The 23,449-nt window shown below is 40.9% G+C and overlaps 1 protein-coding gene across 2 annotated transcripts; it reads right to left on the bottom strand.

Moving 5' to 3' along the window:
* Positions 1-481: 481 nt before the first annotated feature.
* usp13 (ubiquitin specific peptidase 13) lies at positions 482-22,419 on the bottom strand. Of its 2 annotated transcripts, XM_083672534.1 has the most exons (21): positions 22,303-22,419; positions 19,972-20,097; positions 18,204-18,264; positions 16,374-16,495; positions 15,434-15,576; positions 14,700-14,884; positions 14,431-14,528; positions 13,994-14,184; positions 13,498-13,569; positions 12,878-12,971; positions 11,468-11,593; positions 9,840-9,993; positions 9,205-9,379; positions 8,884-8,972; positions 7,904-8,026; positions 5,986-6,009; positions 5,457-5,600; positions 3,130-3,305; positions 1,267-1,462; positions 904-988; positions 482-628 (listed from the first exon to the last, which is right to left on the bottom strand). In XM_083672534.1, the coding sequence occupies exons 1-21, from the start codon at positions 22,411-22,413 to the stop codon at positions 532-534; spliced, it is 2,592 nt and encodes an 863-aa protein (XP_083528660.1). In that variant the 5' UTR covers positions 22,414-22,419; the 3' UTR covers positions 482-531. The 2 variants fall into 2 exon arrangements, with proteins under 2 accessions (XP_083528660.1, XP_083528661.1); XM_083672535.1 differs by lacking the exon at positions 5,986-6,009.
* Between the last annotated feature and the right edge of the window lie 1,030 nt (positions 22,420-23,449).

Below are 23,449 nucleotides of genomic sequence, written 5' to 3'. Positions count from 1 at the left end.
TTCCCCATGGGATGGAAAAATATTCCACAATATTCCATGCCACATGGCAAAAGCAAAACTTGCAGGCAGCAGCATTGTAATTAGTTTTTGTTGAGTTTTGGTTCAGAGCATTTTAGGGCTGGCAGTGAAGCGTTGCCGTTTCTAAAAAAAAAAAAAAAAAAAAAAAAAGTACCACTTAAAAAAAAATACTGGCATAGAAGCTGAAGGCATAGAGAATGAATAATATGATCTGATATGTGATATTATTGTGTGTGGAGCACTCCAATAACTGAAATTGCACACATCCCTCTGTACCTACACGGTAGACGAAGAGAAGAACACGTTAACATACACACAAGCACACGATAATCACATACAGTACAAATACACATTGCTTTCCCTTTTTGACCACACTTGAAGCACTGAACTCTCCTCTTCACTGGTCTAGGGGTGTGTGTTTCCGTAGTTTCCATTGTTGTTGTTGTCTTCCTGTTTTCCGGTTGTGAGGCTGTGGTTCTCTATGGTTGGAGGGTGGAGGGAGCTACAGCGGGTCTAGCTGCTAGACAGTCGACGGTAAAAGTAGATGTAGCCCAAGTCTTTTGGAGGCCTTTCTGACAAACACACTTTGTGGTCATTGTAGATCACCCATCTGAAGTGTGTGTGTTTAGGGAGGGGGGGGGTTGAAGTTAGAAAATGTTTAGTCCTGACTCCTAAATGTCAAATTGACTTACTATCCACACAAATTATTTACTATCCACACAAATTACTTACTATCCACACTTTAACAGGTAGTTATTTGTGGTTAATTGGGATATTTGAATGTCAAATTCAAATCAGATGCAAATAAGTTCCATACATTTTATTAGTCATATTTTAAGTGGCTCAGTGAACAGTACCTAGCCTACAGTATATTGCAAGACTCACCTTCCTTCCTTTTTGATGTGACATACATAATGACCAGACATGGTGGAGGCTCCCATGTGGCTAATGAAGGCAAATAACTCATAACCTGGAAAACAGGAAATCAAACCAATCACTCCACAGTAACTTCAACTTCCAAGCATTACTAGATCATCTGCATATAGGATCATATTAGAGGGGCTTATACGGCGCAATTCCATCTCCGTTCTCCTCCTAGTCTGATAAGTAATGTCTTTCTAGGTTAATGATAAACGTACTGTACATCAACTACGTTGGCCAATGGCCACCTTATATTAAAACTGGACACAGATAAACTGATCCTAAATCTGAGTTCAGAGAGGTCATAGGTCACAGTCAGACACTCACGTCCAGGTCCGTCTTTGATCTGGGGGCCCGAGGCCAAATCCTGGTCTGGGGACAGTGTGGAGTCGCTGTGTGAGTTGGCGTTGGAGAAGGCGTTGTCATTTGGCTCTGTGTCCGCCATGTCCGACAGAGCCACACTCTCCTCCTCGCTCTCTGGGTGGATGAAGATCCAGTCCAGAGCCCGCTCCAGGTTATTGTTCTAATGCATCATCAGAAATTGAATAATTCTATTCAATAAACTTTAGTAATCTAAAGGGGTATTATTGCTGGGCTACGACAGAGTGACGAGCATAAAACATATGACAACAGGATAAATGTTGTGATAAGTGAAGATAAAAATGGATATCTGATTGTCTTTCGTTATCAACATAGAATATGACTGCCAATATACTTTCTGTTCATCTCAAACTCTCTCAGTCTCAGCGGACTGACAGGGGTGATTGACATCCTCAACAACAAAATAAATTGCTTTCATTTCCAAATACACAATCCAATCCCAGAGTCTCTCATTCTCACTCATTCAGAGGCTTAATAAATGCCCAACTGTAGTGGTCATCCTTGTGTGGTAAAATCCTTCATTTAGCTTTAGCCTTTAATCCAAAATAGAGGGGTGATTCACCGCATATGCCAGTGCGGCGAGCACATGGGTGGGGGTGGGAGTTGGTGAGGGCGACTGACGCGTCTGCTTTTTCTGGCCGTTCCCTGACAGGCCACCGAGGTTGAACAATTCCTCCCTGCCACAGGGCTATTATTAGACGACCCACGAGACCCCCCGCTGTTTCACACCTCCATTCCTCTCAAGAGGACCCTGGGCTTTTTAATAAGACAAACAGTGGACAGTGTAGTGTAAAGAGACATAAGGGATGCTAAACAAGGAGGTCTGGGTGATTATTTTGGTATAGAACGTGGGGTGCTGGGTCTATTTTTGCTGACAAGGCAAATCGGTTCATAATAATGAGAATCAGGGACCATTTGAAAAAGGTTGCCTCATATGATACAGTATTTCTATGAGCTGAGCTTTTATCCAGCAAGGCCACTGTATACAATGATTGTACATTGTGTACATTATTTGTTTTCCAACAAAAATCTAATGGCAAGGCTGAGAAACACACTTAAATAGCACACCTTGCTCTGCACTATGTTAGGCCCAATACTGAGATTATTTGTAAACAGCATGTAAACCAGAGATCTGTAAATACTAAGGACACCAAGGAGTTATTACAATTTTAATATATAAAGCCAACAAGTAGGCCAGCCAGCCAAGTTGTTTATGGCTGAAGGGCTTATCATGCCACTATGTCTAGCCATGACTTGTCAAAAATATAAATACCAAACCAGATGGAAAAAGTAGCCCACAATAGTATAAGACATTAACATATGTTAAATGATATAGATTGCCCTTTTTTTTAGATAGATGGTATGCTTACCATATTGCAGTGCATAGTGTGTAAACCAGTAAGATGTACAACAATTCTAAATGACCAGAGCACTCCACCTATCACAATCAAATAAGATATAACACAAAAGCCACCCTCTCACAGTTAATTGAAACACTTTGAAGTGTGACCTCAGGGCCTTGGACCCCAAGGGAGTACAGTAATCGTCTGAGAGTTAAGAGAAAATGAATTGAGTTTCCTTTAATTTGCCAGGTATTGGGGCTCACACACACAGAGTCAATGGGTTGTCTTCAATAGGAAGGAAACATGAGGGAAAAGAAAAAGAAAAATCATACCAATCCAATATGTACGCTCACTTCATTTTCCATTTCAGAAGGTTTTCTCCTGTTCTGTGCCTAGTGAACAGTGCCCAGGACCATGTGTGTTGATCCCCAGAGCATAAGATTGTGTATGTGTGTGTGACACTGACCGTGGCTTTAAGGGCCTGGATGGTGTGGCTGCGGGGGAAGCCCATGGAGGTGAGGATGGCGATGCTCTCCTCGGGGGGTTGGTTGTCCAGGGGGGTGGCCCCCATGGTGGGGCTGTCGCCCACAGTGGGACCCAACTCCAGGATGGAGGATGGCAGGGCCAAGGGCTCTGCAAAGTCTGGAAGAAGACGAGGTGGGAGAAAGAGAGAGTGTGAACGTGGAGTTATTCCCCCATTCAAACTGCAGTCAATAATAATTCTATATAACAATAATAATAATATAATAATCAACCACAGCACACAATCTAATACGAGTATAATTTACATAAAACTACTGCCAGTATATGACGGAAAACCTAAATACACAAATGTACATTTTATCTCACTGCAATATAGAAGTGTTTTTACTGAGACAGTGCATTAAGGCTACCCTCATGCATACTAAACAACTTCAGAGACCCACTGAGATACAACTTCTTGAATTCTTAATTACTTGTGTGAAATTTCAGTATAGAGCAAGTACAAACAACAACAACAAAAACAGTAAAGTGGCAGCTAAAACATGCAATGTTCAGCTTGCTGAAAGACATTCTTTGAAGAAGCTTGACAGCCTTGCTTTGAAACATAAAGCTTAATTAACTGAAATCAACTGAACTATAGCATTTGAGAATTAATTGTTGAACAGTTACTGAACATAACCACACACGTGTTCTTATACAGTACACATATGGTGTGCTGCATGCACAAACACACACAAGATTTCTACTGTTTATAGGGAACCAGCCTCATGCCAAAAGGCCTCTGGCATTTTCCTGTCAAAACATTAATTAGTGGAACATGCACATACACACGTGTACACAGCCACACATCCACATGCACAAAGGAATGCACACTTGATGAATACAATCATCCTTTCTGAAAAACATATCATCATCATCATCATCTTTACCCTTTGTTTACCAACTGATAAGATTGTTCGTATTTACTTGAATTATGACTTGAATAACTGAGCTATCATCTTTGCAAGAAAGCAGAAAGGTTGAATTGATTTCCCCCTGGGTGAGGAATAACCATTCACATGAAGATTTTCCTCAGTATAGAAATCTGATTCCACGTGTCAAAAGCCTTTTCCCTCAATAGAATGATGATCTGTCAGCTATTTAGACATCTTGACTCTATGCTATTTCTATGCTTTTTCAAACATATTTTATTATACTTTCTGAAACACATGGTAGGTAAATTAGCATTGTTTATCCCTGCCTTGAGCTTACTGCTTAGCGGGAGGAAAACTAGTGTTTGATGACTGCATTCAGTTTGTAGAGTATGTTTTAGTTTTTAATCCCTGTCTGTGTTCTCACTTCGGTTGCCAAAAAACAAAAGGTTGAACTCCCTTTTAGGACTTCACAGGCAAAATATCCATAATAATCCCAAGATACAGCACTGTTACTGGTACTGTAAGTATACTTGGCAAAGTGGTAATGGAAGGAAGGTAGGGCAGTCTGGTCCTAAAAAACAAGCCCTGGCCCCTTTCTCATTCACCATTTTAGTGCTTGCAGATCTAGAGATCTGCAGATCTTAAGAACTTGGATCGGTGAAAGTAAAATCCTTTTAGTGGGGCATAGGATAGCCTCCATCACACTGCTAACAGTTACCCCATCCCTTCAGGTTTAAAAACGTAAGGGTAGTGGGTTAGGAGTTGTTTTCAGACCTGACTGTGGAGTGCAAAGTCACAGGAATTGATACAGGTCAAGTGGTGCTCACAGAAAACCAAATGGAGGGTGTTGATAAACAAAAGACTACCCTACTTACCCTGCAGTTGACTATCACCAGCGCTTTCGTTATCGTTACCTGCTATGAATGAAAATGGGCACAATATTTTCCTCCCAACGTTGTATGTGCAGTGTATATATAGTTACTCTATTTGGGTCTTTTTGATTAAATGTTTTGTGGCGTAGTCGTTCTTGTTTTTTATGCCTGGCTGAAAGCTACTCAAGTTAGTTTGCAGGGCACAAAAGCTGACAGCAGCTCAGATTTGGAGAGCAACATAATGTAATCCAATTACACATTATTTGCATGACCACATCTTAAAACATGCAGTTATAATATGTAGTTATGAATTAGCCATTAAGTGCTTTCCCTGACAACTCAGCAGAGGCCTCGTTATGAGTAACTCTTAGCTTTGATGAACACAAACATACACTTTGTTCCAGTGATGTGTTTACAGACAGACACACACGACGCGTGCGTGTGTGTGTGTGTGTGTGTGTGTGTCTGTCTGTAAACACATCACTGGAATAGTACGTGTGTGTATGCTAGTTCTGGAGTCTTACCAGGCTCCTCCATGTGGGCTATGATCCAATTGAAGGCCATCTCAGGGCCCATGTTGCCTGTGTAGTACACTGCCTTCCGACAGGCCTCCAGAGGAAAGCCCATCTCTGCCAGCTGCATCACCGCTGACTCGTCTATTTCTGGAGCTGAGGAAGACCAAAAAACACAAAAAAATCAACATGGACCGCTTTACAACCAAACAGGTTTGTTGTGGTTTTCTCTTCGGGCCTCATTAAAGAGGAACCGGAGAAGAACCGCCTGGGGATGCTTCATGTTGAGGGCTTATTTATCAAAAAGAAAAACAAGCTAAAAACGAAGAAAGAACCCACCTAAAAGAAAAGTTGTATTTGCAAGCAGGCAGACTTATGGTGCAGCTGCCACACCTGCTTACATTTTGCATCGTCATACTTTCTTTTCACAGCATTAGTCATTACTGCTGTGCAAAATGAAAGGTTGTTCCATGGTCGTAAATCTATGGAAATGGGTTGTATACATGTATAGTGGTAGAGACAAGAGAAATGTAATACTTACAATCCATAGAGTTCATTGAGTTATCTGAAAGGGAAATTAACATGTGTTACTTAAAAGAACAACTTAAATACAGAAAGTATATCGCTCAACTTGTTTTTTTTTTTTAGATTAGATTAGATTCAACTTTATTGTCATTGTGCAGAGTACAAGTACAGAGACAACGAAATGCAGTTAGCGTCTAACCAGAAGTGCAAAATAGCAGAAAGTGCAATGAACAGTATTTACAGGTAGTGCAATATATGATCAGTAGTAGTGCAGTATAATATAGTATAGTATAAGCAGTATATATAGCAGTGCAGTATAGCAGTATGTGAGTAGCAGTAGCATTATAGCAGAATAAATAGTTACAGTATGAGCAGTGTAGCAGCATATGAGCATAGGTATAGGTAATGCAGTCTAGCAGTATATATGTATTAACAGTAACATGAGGTAGATGCAGAATAAATATAAATATGGAATGCCGTATAAACAGTATAAACAAGCATGAACCAAAAACCTCAAAAAACATATTCCTTTTTGAGTAACTGACCTAAATAAACAATGTAGCCACAGTGCAAATTATTTCTTAATGATGATTTAATTTGATTCTTGGTTCATTTATTGCATGATTAGAATAATCGAATCTAACATGGGCCCAAATTAGATCAACCACAACACAATCCTTCCATTTAAGGTCAGATATAAGTTTTCATTACAAACGATGGAAAGCAATGACTGTTATGTTTGCGATGTGTTTCTATGGTAGAGGCACTGAGGTACATTGAATCAATACCAGTCTTTAATGCTAATTGACGGGAAATGATGTATTTCAAGAAGCAAAGAGAAACACATTTGCTTGAAACACGAAAATCAATCGGAGGTCCTCAAGCGTTGGTGGAAAGAGAAAGGTGACCACAGAGTGCTTTATCGCTAATGACATAGGACAAGAGATAATGGGGTAGTGTTAAATGTACAATTCATCATCTTACAAATGTGTCAGAAACAACATCGCTCGCTCTCAACCCCTCATTTTGAGAACTAATCATTTACAATAAGGTATGATCCCTCCTCCCTCCAGGATATACAGTTGAGAGAGATCAACTGTTGAAATGGCAAAGAACATACATTACAGAAATCAGATCCATAATAAATCACTCTATTCACCCACCAAGAAAGGCTCCATAATGAGGGGGGTCAATCAATATTTAATGTGGTTCACTAAATTCCCTGAAGTTTCACAGCCGGAGAGGTACTGTATCTAGCTGAACAAGGTTCTAGCAGCTTCTTGGAGGGAGACATTGCGTCAGTGGGAAGTACAGAACAGGGTGCCATCTGATGCTAACATTGTCTTGCAACCTTTCCTGAAGCCAATTTTGAGTGTGTCAGGGTCTAAGAACAGTACACAGCGTGCCTGGATCCTGCCTGCTAAAATATTAAGTGGAACACAGACAGCAGGATGAAGATACATTCGTCAACACAACAGAACCCCCGAAGGATGAATAGAGATTAGGATCACAAAGGCAGAGTAGGTGTCTCGCTCTTTTAAGGAGGAAAGGAGCAGGGGAAAATCACTATATGGAATTGCAGGACTAAATATACCGGAGACAATCAGATTTGCTTTTTTTTTCAGATTTGGACAACCTGATTCTGTTTTCAAATTTGACTTAGTATTTTGTTTAATCTTTTTCCAGTTACTGTGCTTAGCAGTAAGGTTGGTCACACAGCGAGACTCCTAATCTTAGGCCAAAAGTGGCTACAGAGGTGGTAAGTTTCATAGTGTTCCAGTTAGCCTACACTACATTGCAGGTGCACTGCACAGATTATCCACAGGAACACCATCAATATGATATAACAACCTGTTCGTCTGCTATGTAGACAACCTAGAACACAACCTGCTTTATGTTAGTTTGTCAGTGCGTGTCCTAAAGCAGCCCATTACCTCTGGTGTCTTCAGGAATGACAATGGGAGGTGTGAGCTCCGGGAGCTCCTCCTCTCCTGCCTGCAGCCCTGTGGCTCGGAGTTTGGACAGATCCAGGAAGTCTGGGACATCTATAGCCAGGTCTGGGAATATGGAATTAGACACATTAGAAAAAGAGAGAGATTCCACAACAGAGAAGACTGTGACCGAAGACTACAGGGCATAATAAAGTGAGATCAAGTCAGACAGGGCATGGTCATCATTGAAAGCTAATAGGTAATGGGTTAGAGAGTTGTGATTGAGCTGGTGTTTCTGTGTAATGTGATAACCCACTGCACACCTTAGCCACTGAGGATTAAGTAACAAAAACAAGATCATACAAGGTGATAGTATCGCTTTGATAAGTTGCTTTGATTGTTTTACATAGGTTGTCTTGCAAAATGCTAAGTGACAAGAACCCGGTAAAAGGTGTAGGCTTAGACTTTTGCATGTTGTTTTTTTTAAAGCACCAACCTTGGTCTATTCAGACTCCAGGCCAGTGTAGTTCTGATTGTCCTCAGAATTGAGCAGCAAAAGCAAGTGTCCAAAAAGTGCAAGAGTGAGTAATAAACTCCTTTGAACTACATCTTTTATAAATAGTTAACATTCCTCAGCACTTTCCTGAGAAAGGTTTTGTCTGTGCAACTCAGGTGAAGCAAAAGCTTAGGCAAGAGTTGCTTCCGTCTGCATCATCAGTGGAGGTGTTGCACTGAATCACAGTGCAACAGTGCCCTCTGTTGAGTATCCACAGAACTGATACGACCAGGAGAACTGTTTAAGAGTACTAGAGTTTCATGAGAAAAAATCTGGGCCAATCATTAAAAAATAAAAATAAATATGATCTCTTAATATGATTTTGCTTGGTCTTATAGTGTTACTGCTGAACTGTGTTGACAATACACTGTCTGTGGATGAGCATGTATCAAAGTAAAACATCCTAAAGTATTGCTTTCTCACTCACCTAACTTTTTTGGAACCCAGTCCACCCCGAATGTGAATTTCTTTATCTGCACTACCAAGTACTCTGGGAAGGAGGCAAACCGGGAGGTCCTGGAAAGAGAGGGGCAACCATTTAGAACAGGTTCACCAGATCTTTATCAATATATACCAGGCAGAATTGTGTACAGAATATGAAAACTGATCTAGGATGCATTTTACATCGAGAAACACATTATTCAACATTCTATTTTTCACTTAACCATTTCATATTAGAGGGTCTTGTACAACATGAATACATGAATATTGTGGTGCAAAAAAACATGGATGAGACCTTGGTACTTACTTGACTCCGGCTGACTTGGCTTGCAGCGCCGAGCTCCAGAAGTCGGGGACATTGTCAGGCTCTGTGAAGGCCTGCAGGCAGGCTGTGAATGGGATGCGGGCCCTCACTGGCTCTGGAGGGGCCCTCATATTCTCCTCTGCATCCTTTCTTTTGGCCTCATATGCAATCAGCTCCTCTGTGGACACAGACATGAGACACACACACACACACACACACACACACACACACACACACACACACACACACACACACCAGGCCATGTAACAAAAACAACATACTGTAGTGGTGTTGCTTGTATGTAGGGTGATTTAAAGCCAATGAAGGGGCAATTTACACATTAGCAGACATAAATAGAATGGCCCTTGCAGTTATTAGCTAGTGTCAACCAACCCAAAGGTCGGGTCACACATTATACAGTCACACTTGGGCATTTGAAACACAACAATAACCCCCCCCCCCCCACACACACACACACACACACGCTTTAGCATGCAGAGAGCTAGTGCCCCTTGCCATCCCTCCATGCCCTTCAAGCAGGTGCCCTGCTGGTTCCCCCAGGGGTCTGTGCCAGCTGCGCCAGCTGTGCCAGCTGCGCCAGCTGTACCAGCTGCACCAGCTGTCATGGGTCCTCTTACCTCTGTTGGAGGCTGCCTCAATGGGGACAGGCAGCTGCATGAGGTAGTCCACCCTCTGGGTGTAGCGCACCTTCCGTGACTGGCAGCACTGCACCCGCTCCTCCACCAGGAACCGAAACACATCGCTGGGGTTCTCTGAACCCACGCTGTTCCTCTGGAGGGACACAAACAGAGAGGGGGGCGGAACAGAGACTGCAAATGATCAGATTCAAATATTATATGAATTTAGGTATCATCAATCATCTTTTTTTCTGGAATTAGTGACCAAGCAAGTTTGGTAACGAAATCCAAACAGTTGACTAAATGGACAGGGTGGCAAAAACTCAAAGTAGGAGATGAGTTGTTCATAATTATTCAGCACTGTGGTATGGAATACTGTGAAGTAAGTGTCTTGGGGTCATTGAGGCCAAAACTGATTTGTTGGGTCTGTAATAAAATAGATGTGGCTTGTATGGAGTGTCCAAGCAGCAGCCTTTCTATTCTAAGAGACTACAGAAATACACAGGTTATAATTTTACTCCCAACACCAGTCAAGTATTTCAGCCGGCTGGCCCAAGGCTAAATTCGCTGATGGAGGAGAAGGCTAAGCTACTGTAACGGTGCAGCTATCTCTATTCAGCCACCTCAGTTCCTCCACAAGATAAGGACAACTGAAGATGCCCACAAATATACTCAATACTTTGGGGCCCTACTCAGTCAAATATGTTTAATGGGTGTTCAATAAGTCGAAAATAGATTCAGAAAAAACATGTTTTAGTGAATATGAAGTCAACTTTGTTTCTGTGCGTCTGTCGTGTTAACATTTCTACTTTCTGTTAAGCACTGTGAGATTACTGTTTTAGAACACACCTGCAATTGTTCTGTATTGCTACACTCAATACTCCATGTGCTAGCTAGATTCTGTGGCATAGCACATTTCCCTTCCAACTATAGATGGTAGACAATCAGCTATGGAAAAGAGGAGTTTAGTGAACAGATTTGGGCTGTTTGTTATGTTGTTTTTCAAGGACACGGAGCAGAGAAAGCATGTCTGAGCATGTTCAATGGGGTTGGATGAGGTACTGTAGAATAGGAAGCATCATCTGCCCTGTGTAACGGATAGGGGTGGTCTAAATTTAACCTGTTTGAGAAAGTCACTTCAGAGCACAAGTGTATGTTTGCCAGCCAAGGGGACAGCGTGCCGTGTTTCGTTGAAAGCAGTCACCTCCCCCACCCTGGCAACCCTCCGTCCGAATGCCCCAGATTGACCATGTGTGACAAGTCAGTGACTGACATGCAGAGGAACACTCTAGTCCGGCTATTTCGTGAAACATTGTTTTCATTTTTTCCATGGCTATACAGTAGTTTAATGACAATGGTGGTCTGTACAAATACACTTAGTTTACAAGCTAATGTTCTTAAGACTGTGGTACAAATCTCTACCCCTCTCCCTGAAGTGTACACTGTTCACTCTCCCTTATGAGAAGCTCATTCTTAGACTATTCCCATGCTTTCATATACATGCACAGGGAGTGTACAAGTAGAGACTTCAGGGAGGGTAGGGTAGAGAACTTGAACTGCAGACCTACAGTATAAGAAGCCATTGAAGAAGCCATTTCTGGATTATCCTGCGATGAAGCAATACCCACCTCCACCAGGTTGATGAGGTGTAGAAAGAACTCATGGGCGTCCTGCTGTCTGTTGGAGGAGAACTCTGGGTGGCCCTTGCTGACCAGAGATTTGAACATCCTGGGAGAAACACCCTTCTGCTGGTGCTGGAACAAAAACAAGGTGTCACACACACAGGTGTGTCTCTCTCTCTCTCACACACACACACACAATGTATGAATACTGATCCGACAGCTGTCTAAGGGGAGGGTAAGACAACACACCAAACCACTGGTACTATATGAGGACAACAATGTGATGCAGGCCCATAAGGCACACCACATAATCAGTGTGCCTTGAGTCCCAATTGCCAAAAAACAACAAAAGAGGCATGCTGGCAGGTATCCCAAGTTCCCTTTCCCCCAGACTCAAAATGAACAGACAAACAGCTGGCTACCCTACGGAGTCTTTACATTGGCATTTTGTGACTACTTTTTTTTTACAGTATCTGCTGTGTTCAGTTCTCAGGAGACTCCCTGTCCTCTAATCATCTATCAATCTAACTAGCAATAATTCACACTACTCATGCAATTCAAGTTTGTATGCAGCTAGTTATCTAAGCAGTGAATAATGCTTAAATGGCGCTAGATTTACTGTTGAATATCAGCTGCTAAAACAGAATGCAAGGGGTACTGATCTATACCAGTAAATAGACAAAGGTAAGAGTTTACACTCCCATGTCAATGAAAGTAGTGCATATATCACATGTTACAAACGTTACACATTTGCTGTTAAGTGAAAACACACCCTTGGACTTAATAGTATAGAATCAAAGTACTAACAAGACTGAATATTGCCTGTACAAGCCCTCCTCATTCTCCCATGCAATGGTGTTCCTCCCAGCTGTCTGGGTCTGTCCAAGTCTGACTTGGAGAGGAAGTGCAGAATCACAGTCCAACCCTATCAATTACTGTGGCTAATAAAGGCTAAGGGGAAGTCAGGGGTTTTCAGACATACAGTAGGCTACGTCCCAATTGGCTTCCATGGCTTCCTTTCCTTGTCGCATTTCCCTCTCAACCAAGTTGCACTTGTATATCACATCATTTCAGAACAGTGTTGGTGACGGTAATGAAGCAAAGAGAGGAAGCCATTTAAGACTTTTGGGACACATCTATACTGTACACTATCAGTCACTTTTACAGCAGGAGCTTATTCCATGGAAATTAACACTGCTTGGTGTAAAATGGATGTGTATTTGCATGAGAGTTTTCTATTGGCTACATTGCAGGACAAGTACAGTACAGTCAACTAACACTCTTTTCCTTGCTTATCTGACAACCACAAACATTACATTTCAGTTCCCATATCAAGGGCCAGTTGTCATGTTTGTATTTGAATGCTATATGCATGTATATACCCAGATAACGAGCTGGACATACCCAGTCTAATACCTTGTAATCTTCTTTCATCACCTGTTCAATGAGCTCAGATTTCATTGGTGGTTTGGAGTACAGGCCTGAGATCAGTCCGTGGCCAATTTTAGCCCTAATGAACAAGCAGATAAAAAAAAAAAACTAAATTCTAAATTAGAGTACATAGATTTTCAGAAGACACCAAGTGAAATTAGCGTGGGAGATACCATTGATACAAAAATATGCATATAACCTACCATTGTACAATTACATTACATTGTAGTTGCATTAGAATACAAATAAACATTAGAATACAAGCTTTTCAAAAGACAACAAGTGAAATTAGTGGCCTTATTGAGGTCCTCTCATCTAGACTAGTGAGTGCTCTGAGCATGCTCAAATAGCAGCTGACGGATGTGGCTTCAGCAGTGGGATGTGGCTTTAGCAAAGGGTTGTACTCCAAAATAATGGAGTACAAAATAATTGTATGCATTGTACTCCAAAATATTTTTTTTGTAAGGATATTAAACCTTTTGTTTGAAGTAATTTATGGCACTTATGTCATACTTATTCAGCAAGGACTTGGAACAATCATTCATTAGAAGAACGTTAGAAGAAGGTATATTACACAACATTATGTCACTTTCTTATTCACTTACATTTGTGTAGCAAAGTCCTGGGTGGGGTCAAGAGGTGAGTAGTCATATATCCTCTGTAGATTGCCAACATACCTAGAGATTCACAACACGTTAGACACTCACTTAAGTGCACATGTGAGCCACTTTGTGGAGACGTCACTCGATGAAAATACCTATTTACTAGAAGAAGAAAAAGCAGCAGTTATCATTTAGCTAATATCCATGTGATATCAAAGGTGATCACTTACACATTTTAAAAAGAAGTAAATTAGCACATCATAAAAATGCAACCCTGGATTGCATTTAATTCCAGAAAGTGCTTCCCTCCCCTCTGCTCTTGTTCACTCCCCTTCTTAGATCTTCGAGGGCTGGATAGGTGTCAAAAAGGTTAGCTTACACATGCCAAGTCATCCCAGATCAGAGAAGGAGAGGGAATGAGGTAAGATGGGAGAGAAAAACATTCAGGGATGAAATGCAGCTCCGGGGCATTGAGGCAGCCCCTCCCAGGTATACTTACGCCCTCTGGAACTCAGGGATGCTGAAGAGGACCTGCATGGTGGTGCCCAGGTAGCAGCTGTTTCCCAGGTTCTTCATGCCAGTGTATCCCGAGCCATACACAGCCTTCAGCTTCATCCCCGACTCCTGAATTACCTCCCATTCGCTCACCCGCGGCCGCGCATTGTTGTCTGTGTGGTGGCCGTTCTCTGTCTGAGGAGACAACAAGGGAAGAGAGGCTAGCATAGGTCCAAATTCAGTATACCCACATGATAATCAAGTGTTCATGTTAATGTAGGGACTATGTGAATGGAAATGGCTCTTTGAAATAAGTCACTTTAGGTCACTTAATCAAGATGACAATTAAAGCCTGTATTTGTTGAACTAAGTGTATGCAATAAAGAAAACGAGCAAAATGAGCCCATGATGAGCTCATTCTCCAATGCTGGGTGAACCTACCCGTTGTTGCATCTGTAGCATGTCTATTCCAAAGTGTGACAAGTGTTCGGATATGTGAGGATCCAGCACTGCCTCTTCTTCGTCGAATGAATAAATATCTAGATATAAATATGAGTGAAAACAAAATATTTAAAAAACAAACTGTTGATAATAAGCCTTTTATTGCCATTCTCATAACACGTGTTATGAAGAAAAAAAAAGAGGTTTAAATCAATTGAGCCGTTTTTACACTGTAAGTTTGTATTAGAGGGTTAGTATTAGACCCTAACCTGCTCCGTCTGGGGTGATAGTGTGCAGTTTGACAGCCAGGGGGAAGTTGGTTTCTCTGTAGTGATCCAGGGCATGGCCGTTTCCTCCGCTCCCGTCGAAGAACCACTTCCCACAAAGCACTGCTCCGTCCGTCAGGTTCAGCCACAGGTTCTCCCTCATCTCACACTTCTGACATTTCCAGCCACTGAGAGCAGAAAGGTAGTACAGAGAAGACATTATTTGTTTCGTTCAAGGTTGTCTACATTGGAGTTGGACTGTGCAGATCATATTAATGTGATTCTTGAGATGTTAAACACGATCGAGCGTGACAATGTACTGTAGGCAACCTGGATCACAACCATGGTTAAGAGAGGGACATGTTGTCATCTAAGGAACTTCCGTTTGAAATCACTTTCCTCTGCTTTAATGTTTGCTCAACTGGGAGAAATAGCCTGAACAGTTTATTTGACATTATAATCCTTGAAATCAGTTAACAGCCAACTCAATTCTCTACCAGTGCCATTTACCACCCCCAGCATAGAAAATTAATAAACGCCTTTGGCTGAGAGGTCTACCAATGGCCACAATATTGTATTGTTTGTGATGTGTCTTTGGGAACCAAGGTACAGGAGATATTACTTGACACAAGGCAGATTTCTAAATCACACGAGAAAAACGAGCCCAGAGTGCAAGCATCACAAGAAGGCATGATATTACTTTCAGTCAATCAGTAGCTTGGGCCTTGGTTAGTTACCGGGGTGGGATCCGCACTCCGTTGTCTTGCTGTCTGAGACTTCTGGCATGTTTGGATACCTGGATTTCCTCCTCCCAGGAGTCAAGCTCCTGTTTTTTGTAGGCCGACGCGGCGTTGAGAACAGCATCGCAGGCTATTGTCACCTGGGGATTCACACAGGGCATACAGAGATATTAGATATACAGTCACGGGCAAAAACTGACCAAGTAATAGCAATGAAGCAAATAGAAAGTAAATACATTTATTATATTCCAATGATTCTCATATCTAATCCATTTGCAGTATATCATTCACAAGCACTGAAGTCATGTGGTTGGGGAGACTAGTTACAACGCATCAATAAAATGGGAATAGCAAGTAAAAAAAAGTGTTAGAGGTCACTCAGTTTGATCAAAACATTATCTGGCTTAGCTACTTCAACAAATTAAAGATATGGAGGAGCCAAAAATGTTTTTTTTTTAATGGGTATTCAAATAAGTGGTACATAAACGCATTACGTCCCAGTAACAGAGCTGAACAAATGGCTAACTGCAAAATCACACACACTTATCTAGCTAAGCTTGTCACATACATGCATAACACTTTAGAAATGAAAGCTTTTCTGAAATACGTTAAATTTCAGCATATACTATAGTGAAAGCAAGCTACAGTCTTGTTCATTCTTACCAGATGTATGCAGGCATACGTTATACAGTACATATCTAATAAAGTATTTGTATTCACTTGCAGGCGATACATGCACAAAATAACTTCCACTACCAAACAAATGAGCATGTGATGAACAACAATGAACAAAAGGCACAGCATGCAAGGCATAAAAATACATGAAAGTCACTGCACTCGACAAGCAAAAAAAAAAAAGGATGCTGAAAAAGGTCAGAGGTGAAACCCCCCTTCAGCATGCATGGCACAAACAGAGAGCATGGGCACACTCACTGACCAGTGCAGGCAACTCCTCTATATTTGGTAAGGGGATCTCGTAGTGGTCTGGGAATATGACAAGCTTGGCCTCGTCTTCATACTCATAATCATCTCCGTTAAAATCACGATTTAGCTCTAAATCTTCGAGAGAGGAAGCAGACATTCAGTTACCAGGGAACAGTGACTGACAATGATGACAAGGTATGTAGAGGCCTATTGGAAAATAAAATGCTCCCATAAGTTCTGTACCAACCGCTAATCAACATACACTGCCACAGTGCCACTTGATTCATAATGATCTAATGCATTTGTGATACTGTACCATGTTAGTTATTGACTAACAAGTGGGTTTTGAGACCAAAAATAGGGAGCTTATCTTGAATATGCATCTTTGAAGCTTGGACATCCACATTAGCAGGCATGATACTCTATAAATCTGTAGGTAAGGACACTGGACTTCTGGGTTTACAATAGAAGTCAATGCCACAGAGCTGATGTAAAATCATGTTGTCATTTTAAATCGGTCTGAAAGTAGCGTAGTGAGCAACCTCAGCACAGTGCAGCAGAAACCCCAACGCTCTTTCCCCTGTGGCTTTTGTTTGGAGCCTCTCGTCACATGATCACATCTGAGATAGGCTGCTGGCTCTGATTAGATCATCAGACTTGTATGGAAATGACAAAAGCCATCTACCATTTACCCTTGAGGGTACAATATAAAAATGTTCTGTGAAGTATTCATCTGGTAATAAAAGTATACAGTATTATTAAAGCCTCATTTGATTCATTGTATTTGACCATTCTTGTACTAATTCAGCAATAATTCTTTGCACATAGCGTTAATTAAATTACTTGGAGTCAGGTTAATAATATTAAGATATGCTTTGCTATTAACAATATATAGTCAAACTTCCTTGCCAAGCCTAATATTGTAACTGCCATCCTACACGGCCATATTGTGTCCTACCTATCTTCTCAGATCAAAAGGCAGTACCTCCTTATGGGGTATAGGAGCAAGCGGTAGATTTGGAATTCAAAAACTGCCAGTGAAGTGGCCACCAAGCACAGGGAGATAGGAGTGTGAATGTTGGTGGGGGTGGCTGAAGGAAAGGGGGGGGGAGGGCAGTGCTGATCATTTGTCAGCAAGGGTGAGAGAGAGAGCCACCTGGTCCTCCTCTGCCTGTCATGGCGGCCAATGGCAGAAGTGTGTCAGGGGGGGTTGGGTTGACAGGGAAGAGCAGCTGGGGGCGTCCAGACGACAGGCAAGTGGGCGGCCCACTGTAAACCAACCACCCTTCAGAAAGAGAGTAGGCCAGGTCGGGCATGTGGCACTTTAGATTTAGAACGGTTACTAACTGCATATACAAATAAATGAGCTAAATTAAGCTTGAAAGAACTGGGGGGGCTCAACATCGGAATATGTCGCTTTTGACATGAGTGTGGGTCCATTGCTTTATAGCCGAATAAAAACAATAACATTAACACATAATGTCCAATGTTTTCCCCTTCTAATTGCCTCACTGCAGTGAGCAAAAAGGCTGCAAAAGCAGCGGGATTCATCTCAAAACCTCACTTTTAATGACGAGAGTGAATACTTGAATAGTGATTACTTAAACAGTAATTGGGGAAAAATGTGTTGTTGGTGTGAAATCACAAGCTGAACTACTCCAAACCAGTTATATTCGTATTCTAATTTACCCATTCATTTCATGAATTCTATTCAGAATATTTTCTCAAGAAAGACCGCCAAGAAGATTACTGTATGAGAGGTGTGACTGTAATGCCAAAAGGAGAAGGAGTTTGAGGGGAATGCTTTCATCAAAATTAGTACAGTTTTCTCCATTAGGCTTACCTAGAAACACTTTTCCATTTCTTCGTCTGGGTATGGCTCCTGCTGAAGCGCCTATGGGTTTCTGTGGGAAATAGCAGTCAACATAAAGCAGAAACTCAGTCGTCTTATTCAAAATTGTCTAAATTCTCCTTAAAAGTGAAAACCCCATGTTTTTTTCTAAAAGACTACAATTATGTTTTTCCTAACCAGGTCACATGACCAGAGAAAACACTTGCCTCTACTTTAAAGCAAGGAGAATACCACAACTGCGAAGATGTATAGCAATACTAACATGATACTCTGGGCTGGTCAAACATTATAGAATAAACCAGAGAGATGCATACATGTATCCATCAATAAATATGAAACATCCTATTTTACTTTTTTTTTTTTTTTTTTTTATTATCCACCACTCAGTGTCACATATGTCAAATCGCTAGCTGGTGGGTGGCTAACAACCCATTGTGAATGGCTGAGTACTATCTCATCCAATCCAGTGCAGGTGGCTGCCCATCAATTGTGCAATAGGCAGGGAGGCAGACACATCGAACAGACAGAAAGTATGCTGACACACTCCTCCGGACCAACTGGCCTCATGGGAAAACAGCAGATACAGGAGCCGGCGGAATGCGGCCAGCTGTTTCTGGACAGATCCAAGCATGGAAATAGAAGCACTTACAAGGGGGCTTATCTGGGGTCAATTAGAACCTAGAGGAAACCATGGTCGGTGGGGCAGCAAAGGTTTTGGTTTTGGACCATCAACCTGTAATGTTGCCTTAAGTCCATTGTCCAAAATGTACTATTGTTATATGTTCTATAGAGAGAGAAACAGGCTGATATAAATTGTTCTAAACATTTTTTTTATATATTTATACAAATATATACAACCATATCATAATAGCAGCAATCAAAGTCTAGGGGGATGGGTAGGCCAGCTGATAAAGACACATCTTAAGGCCTGCTTTAAAAGCCCCACCAGTCTGAACAGCCCTTGATTGTCAGGAAGAGAGTTCCAAATGTATGGTGCGTGGGAGGAAAAGGCATGGTCTCCCATTGTGCGGAGCCTGGTTCTGGGTGCATGAAGCAGTATAGCAGTTTGGCAGTTCTGATTGGCGATCATATTATTGGGTATATAGTATGTGGGTGGGTGCTGCTAATCAATACTATGTAGCACTGTATTTTTCTACCATTTTATTTTAAAGGTTATGTCTTAGGACCTGGTCTTAAAGGGTATGAAGCATCTTAGAGTGCGGCATTCCCATCAATTCTCAGGCTAGCATCTACACTCATGCTATTTGCAGATGATCGAGGAGATCATTCCAAGAAAGCCTGTGTCATGATCACATAACTAAATATCCAAGATCTTTCACTGCCTCTCCCCCTCTAAAACTAAATTTCACTAGAAACTATGAGAATCACAGTGTCATACAACGCTTAATGTCAGAGAACAAGGCGAACGACAGGTACAAATGCAACACATGGAAGGTAAAGGATTTCTAAATGTCCTATACTAGCAAAGAAGACACCAACTACCACAGTATCTAAAAGGTAACAAGCTGCTTTGTCTTATGAGGCTAATATAAATATTTCTGTAATTTTGTTGCCTCAAAACATATGGCAAAGTCTATAGTGCTTGCATTTAATAAATCATTGATTCTACAGTACACAAATAACAAACAGAAATAAAAGGTTATTTCTAATACTTTATCATAATTTGACTCATTTGCCAATTGAAATACAATATACTGTATGTAAATGCAGAATCAAGGAGGGGCTTTATGACCCTTACCTCTTTGACATGGCGTTTGAGGTGCATGTAAACACTCTGTCCAGTTTTACGGTAATGTCTCTCCACATGTTCTCTTCCAAAGCCCAGGAATGTGTTCATACACACATACAAGCCTCCCTCAGATTCCTGGAGACAAAAACAAAACAAATTGTTTTAGTGAACAGCCTGCACAATGAGTGACAGTGCCTTCAAGTCAAGATAGGATGTAGCACATGGGCAGCATCACTTTATTATTTCTGGACTACTATACTATACTTACTATACGTGTGCGTAGTAACAAAGTAATCACTCTAGTAGTAATACTTTATTAATGTAATAACCAGGTCTCTAGATTTGATTTCAATGAGACTAACCTGGATAAATAAAGGTTAAATTAAAAATAAATTAAAAACATGTTGTTACATAGTAATTGACACAAGTGAAACAGTTCCACTTTTGTAATAAAAAAACTTCATTACTGTGTGATTACAAAGCCATTAATTATTATGTAACATGTTAATACAATGTTTTTACTACAATAACTACACAGGTGTAGGAGAAACTAAAGTGTGACCAAAAGGAACAAATAGTTAATTAATACTAAGAAGTTCACATTTTTACAATTGTTATGAAATAATTACTTTGTAAATGCCAGTGGTAAGGGACAATAAAGCATTACCAAAATAAGTGTAAAATCCAAACGACAGTGCAAAGTATAGGATTTATATAACTTCAACCAATTGTATTTTCATAGACCCATCATGAAAGAAGGCACAACTGACCTACAGTAGTTCTCCTTCAGCCATTGTATCACAACCATCTTTTTTTAGGCGTATTGGTTTATTAACGGTAACTCTGTGTCAAAGGGTAGCCTACAGTAACTCAGTAGATAGAATCAATGAACTGTATAGAAAGAAAAAGGCCATGTTTAGTATTACATGACAACATCAACTTCTCAATATGCTGTGATGTTTTCTAAAGTGGACCTTCTTTTGTAGGAATTGAAATGAGGAATGACAAATGTACATCAATAATTGACATAATACCATTGAGTAATGATATTTGGGGTCAACACACTGCTCTGGGGAGTAAGGGGTTTGACCATTTCCAGCAGCATGTCAGGGAATGTAAGTAAGTTATTGACACACCTCTGTGGCAGGTGCATAGAATACATGTGCAGTCAACTGTGTGTTCAGTATCCATAGCCTTATTCTCTAAAACAATATGCTACAATCAGGTCCCACCTTGATACATTGCATCTGTGCAAGATGTAATCTTTGGAGACTATGCCAAATATTTGGTTTATCTTTAAATGTTGTTATCTGACAATGTAATTTGCGTAAACAGGACAACAGTTACAAAGTATTCACCCAAGCTCTCGCACACGTGTTCAACTGACTGGCGCGACAATTGCCCCAATTGACACCTTGTAGGCCAAGGCTCTCACACAAGACAGAGGCTTTTAAGGTATAACAAAAATACAATCACACAAATAACCCCTCATACTAACCTATATCTGTATTGAGAATAGGCCTCATAAAACTCGTTGTGACAAACCTTTAAGTAGCTCAACCTCAGAGTGATACATGAGCTTCAACAGGGCGGGATAAAAATAACCGGTCTTCAATCTGACATGATGAACTCCAGACAGCTGAGTCACTTTTAAAATGGCTTTAATAAAGAATTCATGTTTTAAAAGATGTTGGTGGAGAACAACGTTGTTAGTAGTAGTAGCCTACACTTAATCCAGAATGACTAAAACTCCTGGAGCTCCTGCGTAAATAGTCACAAGGCACGTGGCTTTCAACTCGTCTGTCACGTTTCTCTCGTTAAATTGCGGGTTGTGCCATTGTAAATGAATAAAATGGTAGTGCACAAAACAACATTTTATTTTTTGTATGTTGTCTGCCATAATGCCAGTCTAGATGGCGTCCAATACCGACAACCAAATTCATGCTAGAAAATGATCACTCCCCCAATTACTTGATCATGAGTCATAGCTGGAAAAATACACAGTAAGCACACTGCTACGAGGAGCCACTGTCGCACAAACAAGCAGTAGATTTGGAATAATAGAGCTCGTGCAGGTGTCGTGTGTTAATTTATTAGGCTATGACACTCACGCACAGAAGTGTGCCCTTTAACAAAGGAAATCTCATTCCACCAGATGTAAACAACAATTAATTAATTATTTCGGACTCGTTGCTTAAGTTCAAGAGAATGGTGGCTGGTCATGGAACCCCCAGATCCTGCCACATAACTACACAGCTATTTACGTGTGTTAGGGTAGCATACAGGATGAGTTGAGAGCTTGCGACACAAAACGCCCTTATAATAAGGGGAGACACTTACGGGAGAATCGTAGGAAAAGGCACATTCGCTCTTGAAAACCCTGTCTCCTGTTCTGGGAACTCTGACGGTGGGCATATATGGGACCAGCAGCTCTCCTAGATCTGTAGCCATCTTCGCATTTCTGCTTCTCACACCACAATACTACAGGAGTCACTGTGAGCTGGCTGTCAGAGAAGAGATGATGCTATTTTTAAATCATTCGGTCTCGACATTCCTCCAGCGACGGAGATGACGCTGAAAACATAACGGTGGGTGAACTAATAGAAAAACACAAAAAATGTCTTCAGTGGCTGCAACGGCTTTCAAAAGCAAACACAATTGATCTTCCAATAGCGTGACTTGTGCATGAATTGTGTATTGCCGTACTAACCATGACGCGCACTGGACGAATTTACTAGAGGGTTCCACCCACGTAATTGATAAATCCACCCACACAGATGTCTACACCCCCCTTAATATTTTTCCCTTTTCCTACAAATTCGAACTGAAATTATAGATTGAAAGCATAGGCCTACACTGTACCGCTATATTAGTCTTGCATTATGTTATACCTAATTAGGACTATTGCAGGTACACATAACATTCATACACAGATTACAGTATGAGTGCTATATTACCTGGAAAAAATAAAATTAGCCTATCAGGCCCAAATTCAGAATTTCATACAATACTAGGAACAAATTATGCATTTATAATTGCAATACTTTACATATGATAAATGTAATCATTCTATATCAAATAAGCTGGCTAATAAATAAAAAAGATAACCAACAAAAAATATATATACTTGCAATATTAGTGCAATGTACAGCCGTGGAGTTCCACCCCTACATTGTTTTATGAGTACAAATAGAGTTCAAATTACCAATATGAGTTTATTTGTCCACAGTGGCTCATGTTCTCAGGATTACTCCTTGCTGGGGTTACAGTAAGTGCTTTAAGGTATGTGTTCAACATGTATACAATACTGTATACCTGCATCTCCTCAATATTTGTTGTGTATCCTTATCATAGTAAAAATGTTTTCCCCATACTCCACTCAAGAGTTATTTTGTCTCTTCTCAGCACTGCCATCAAGTGGACATGACAACCTCTTCGCAACTAACCTGGCACCCCACATTGTGGGTTCATTGTGTACCTCATAATA

This window comes from Argentina silus (genome assembly GCF_951799395.1).
Source record: "Argentina silus genome assembly, chromosome: 6".
Lineage (NCBI taxonomy): Eukaryota > Metazoa > Chordata > Actinopteri > Argentiniformes > Argentinidae > Argentina > Argentina silus.
Note: the sequence above shows the minus strand (reverse complement) of the source record. Positions and strands in the feature narration are given on the sequence as shown.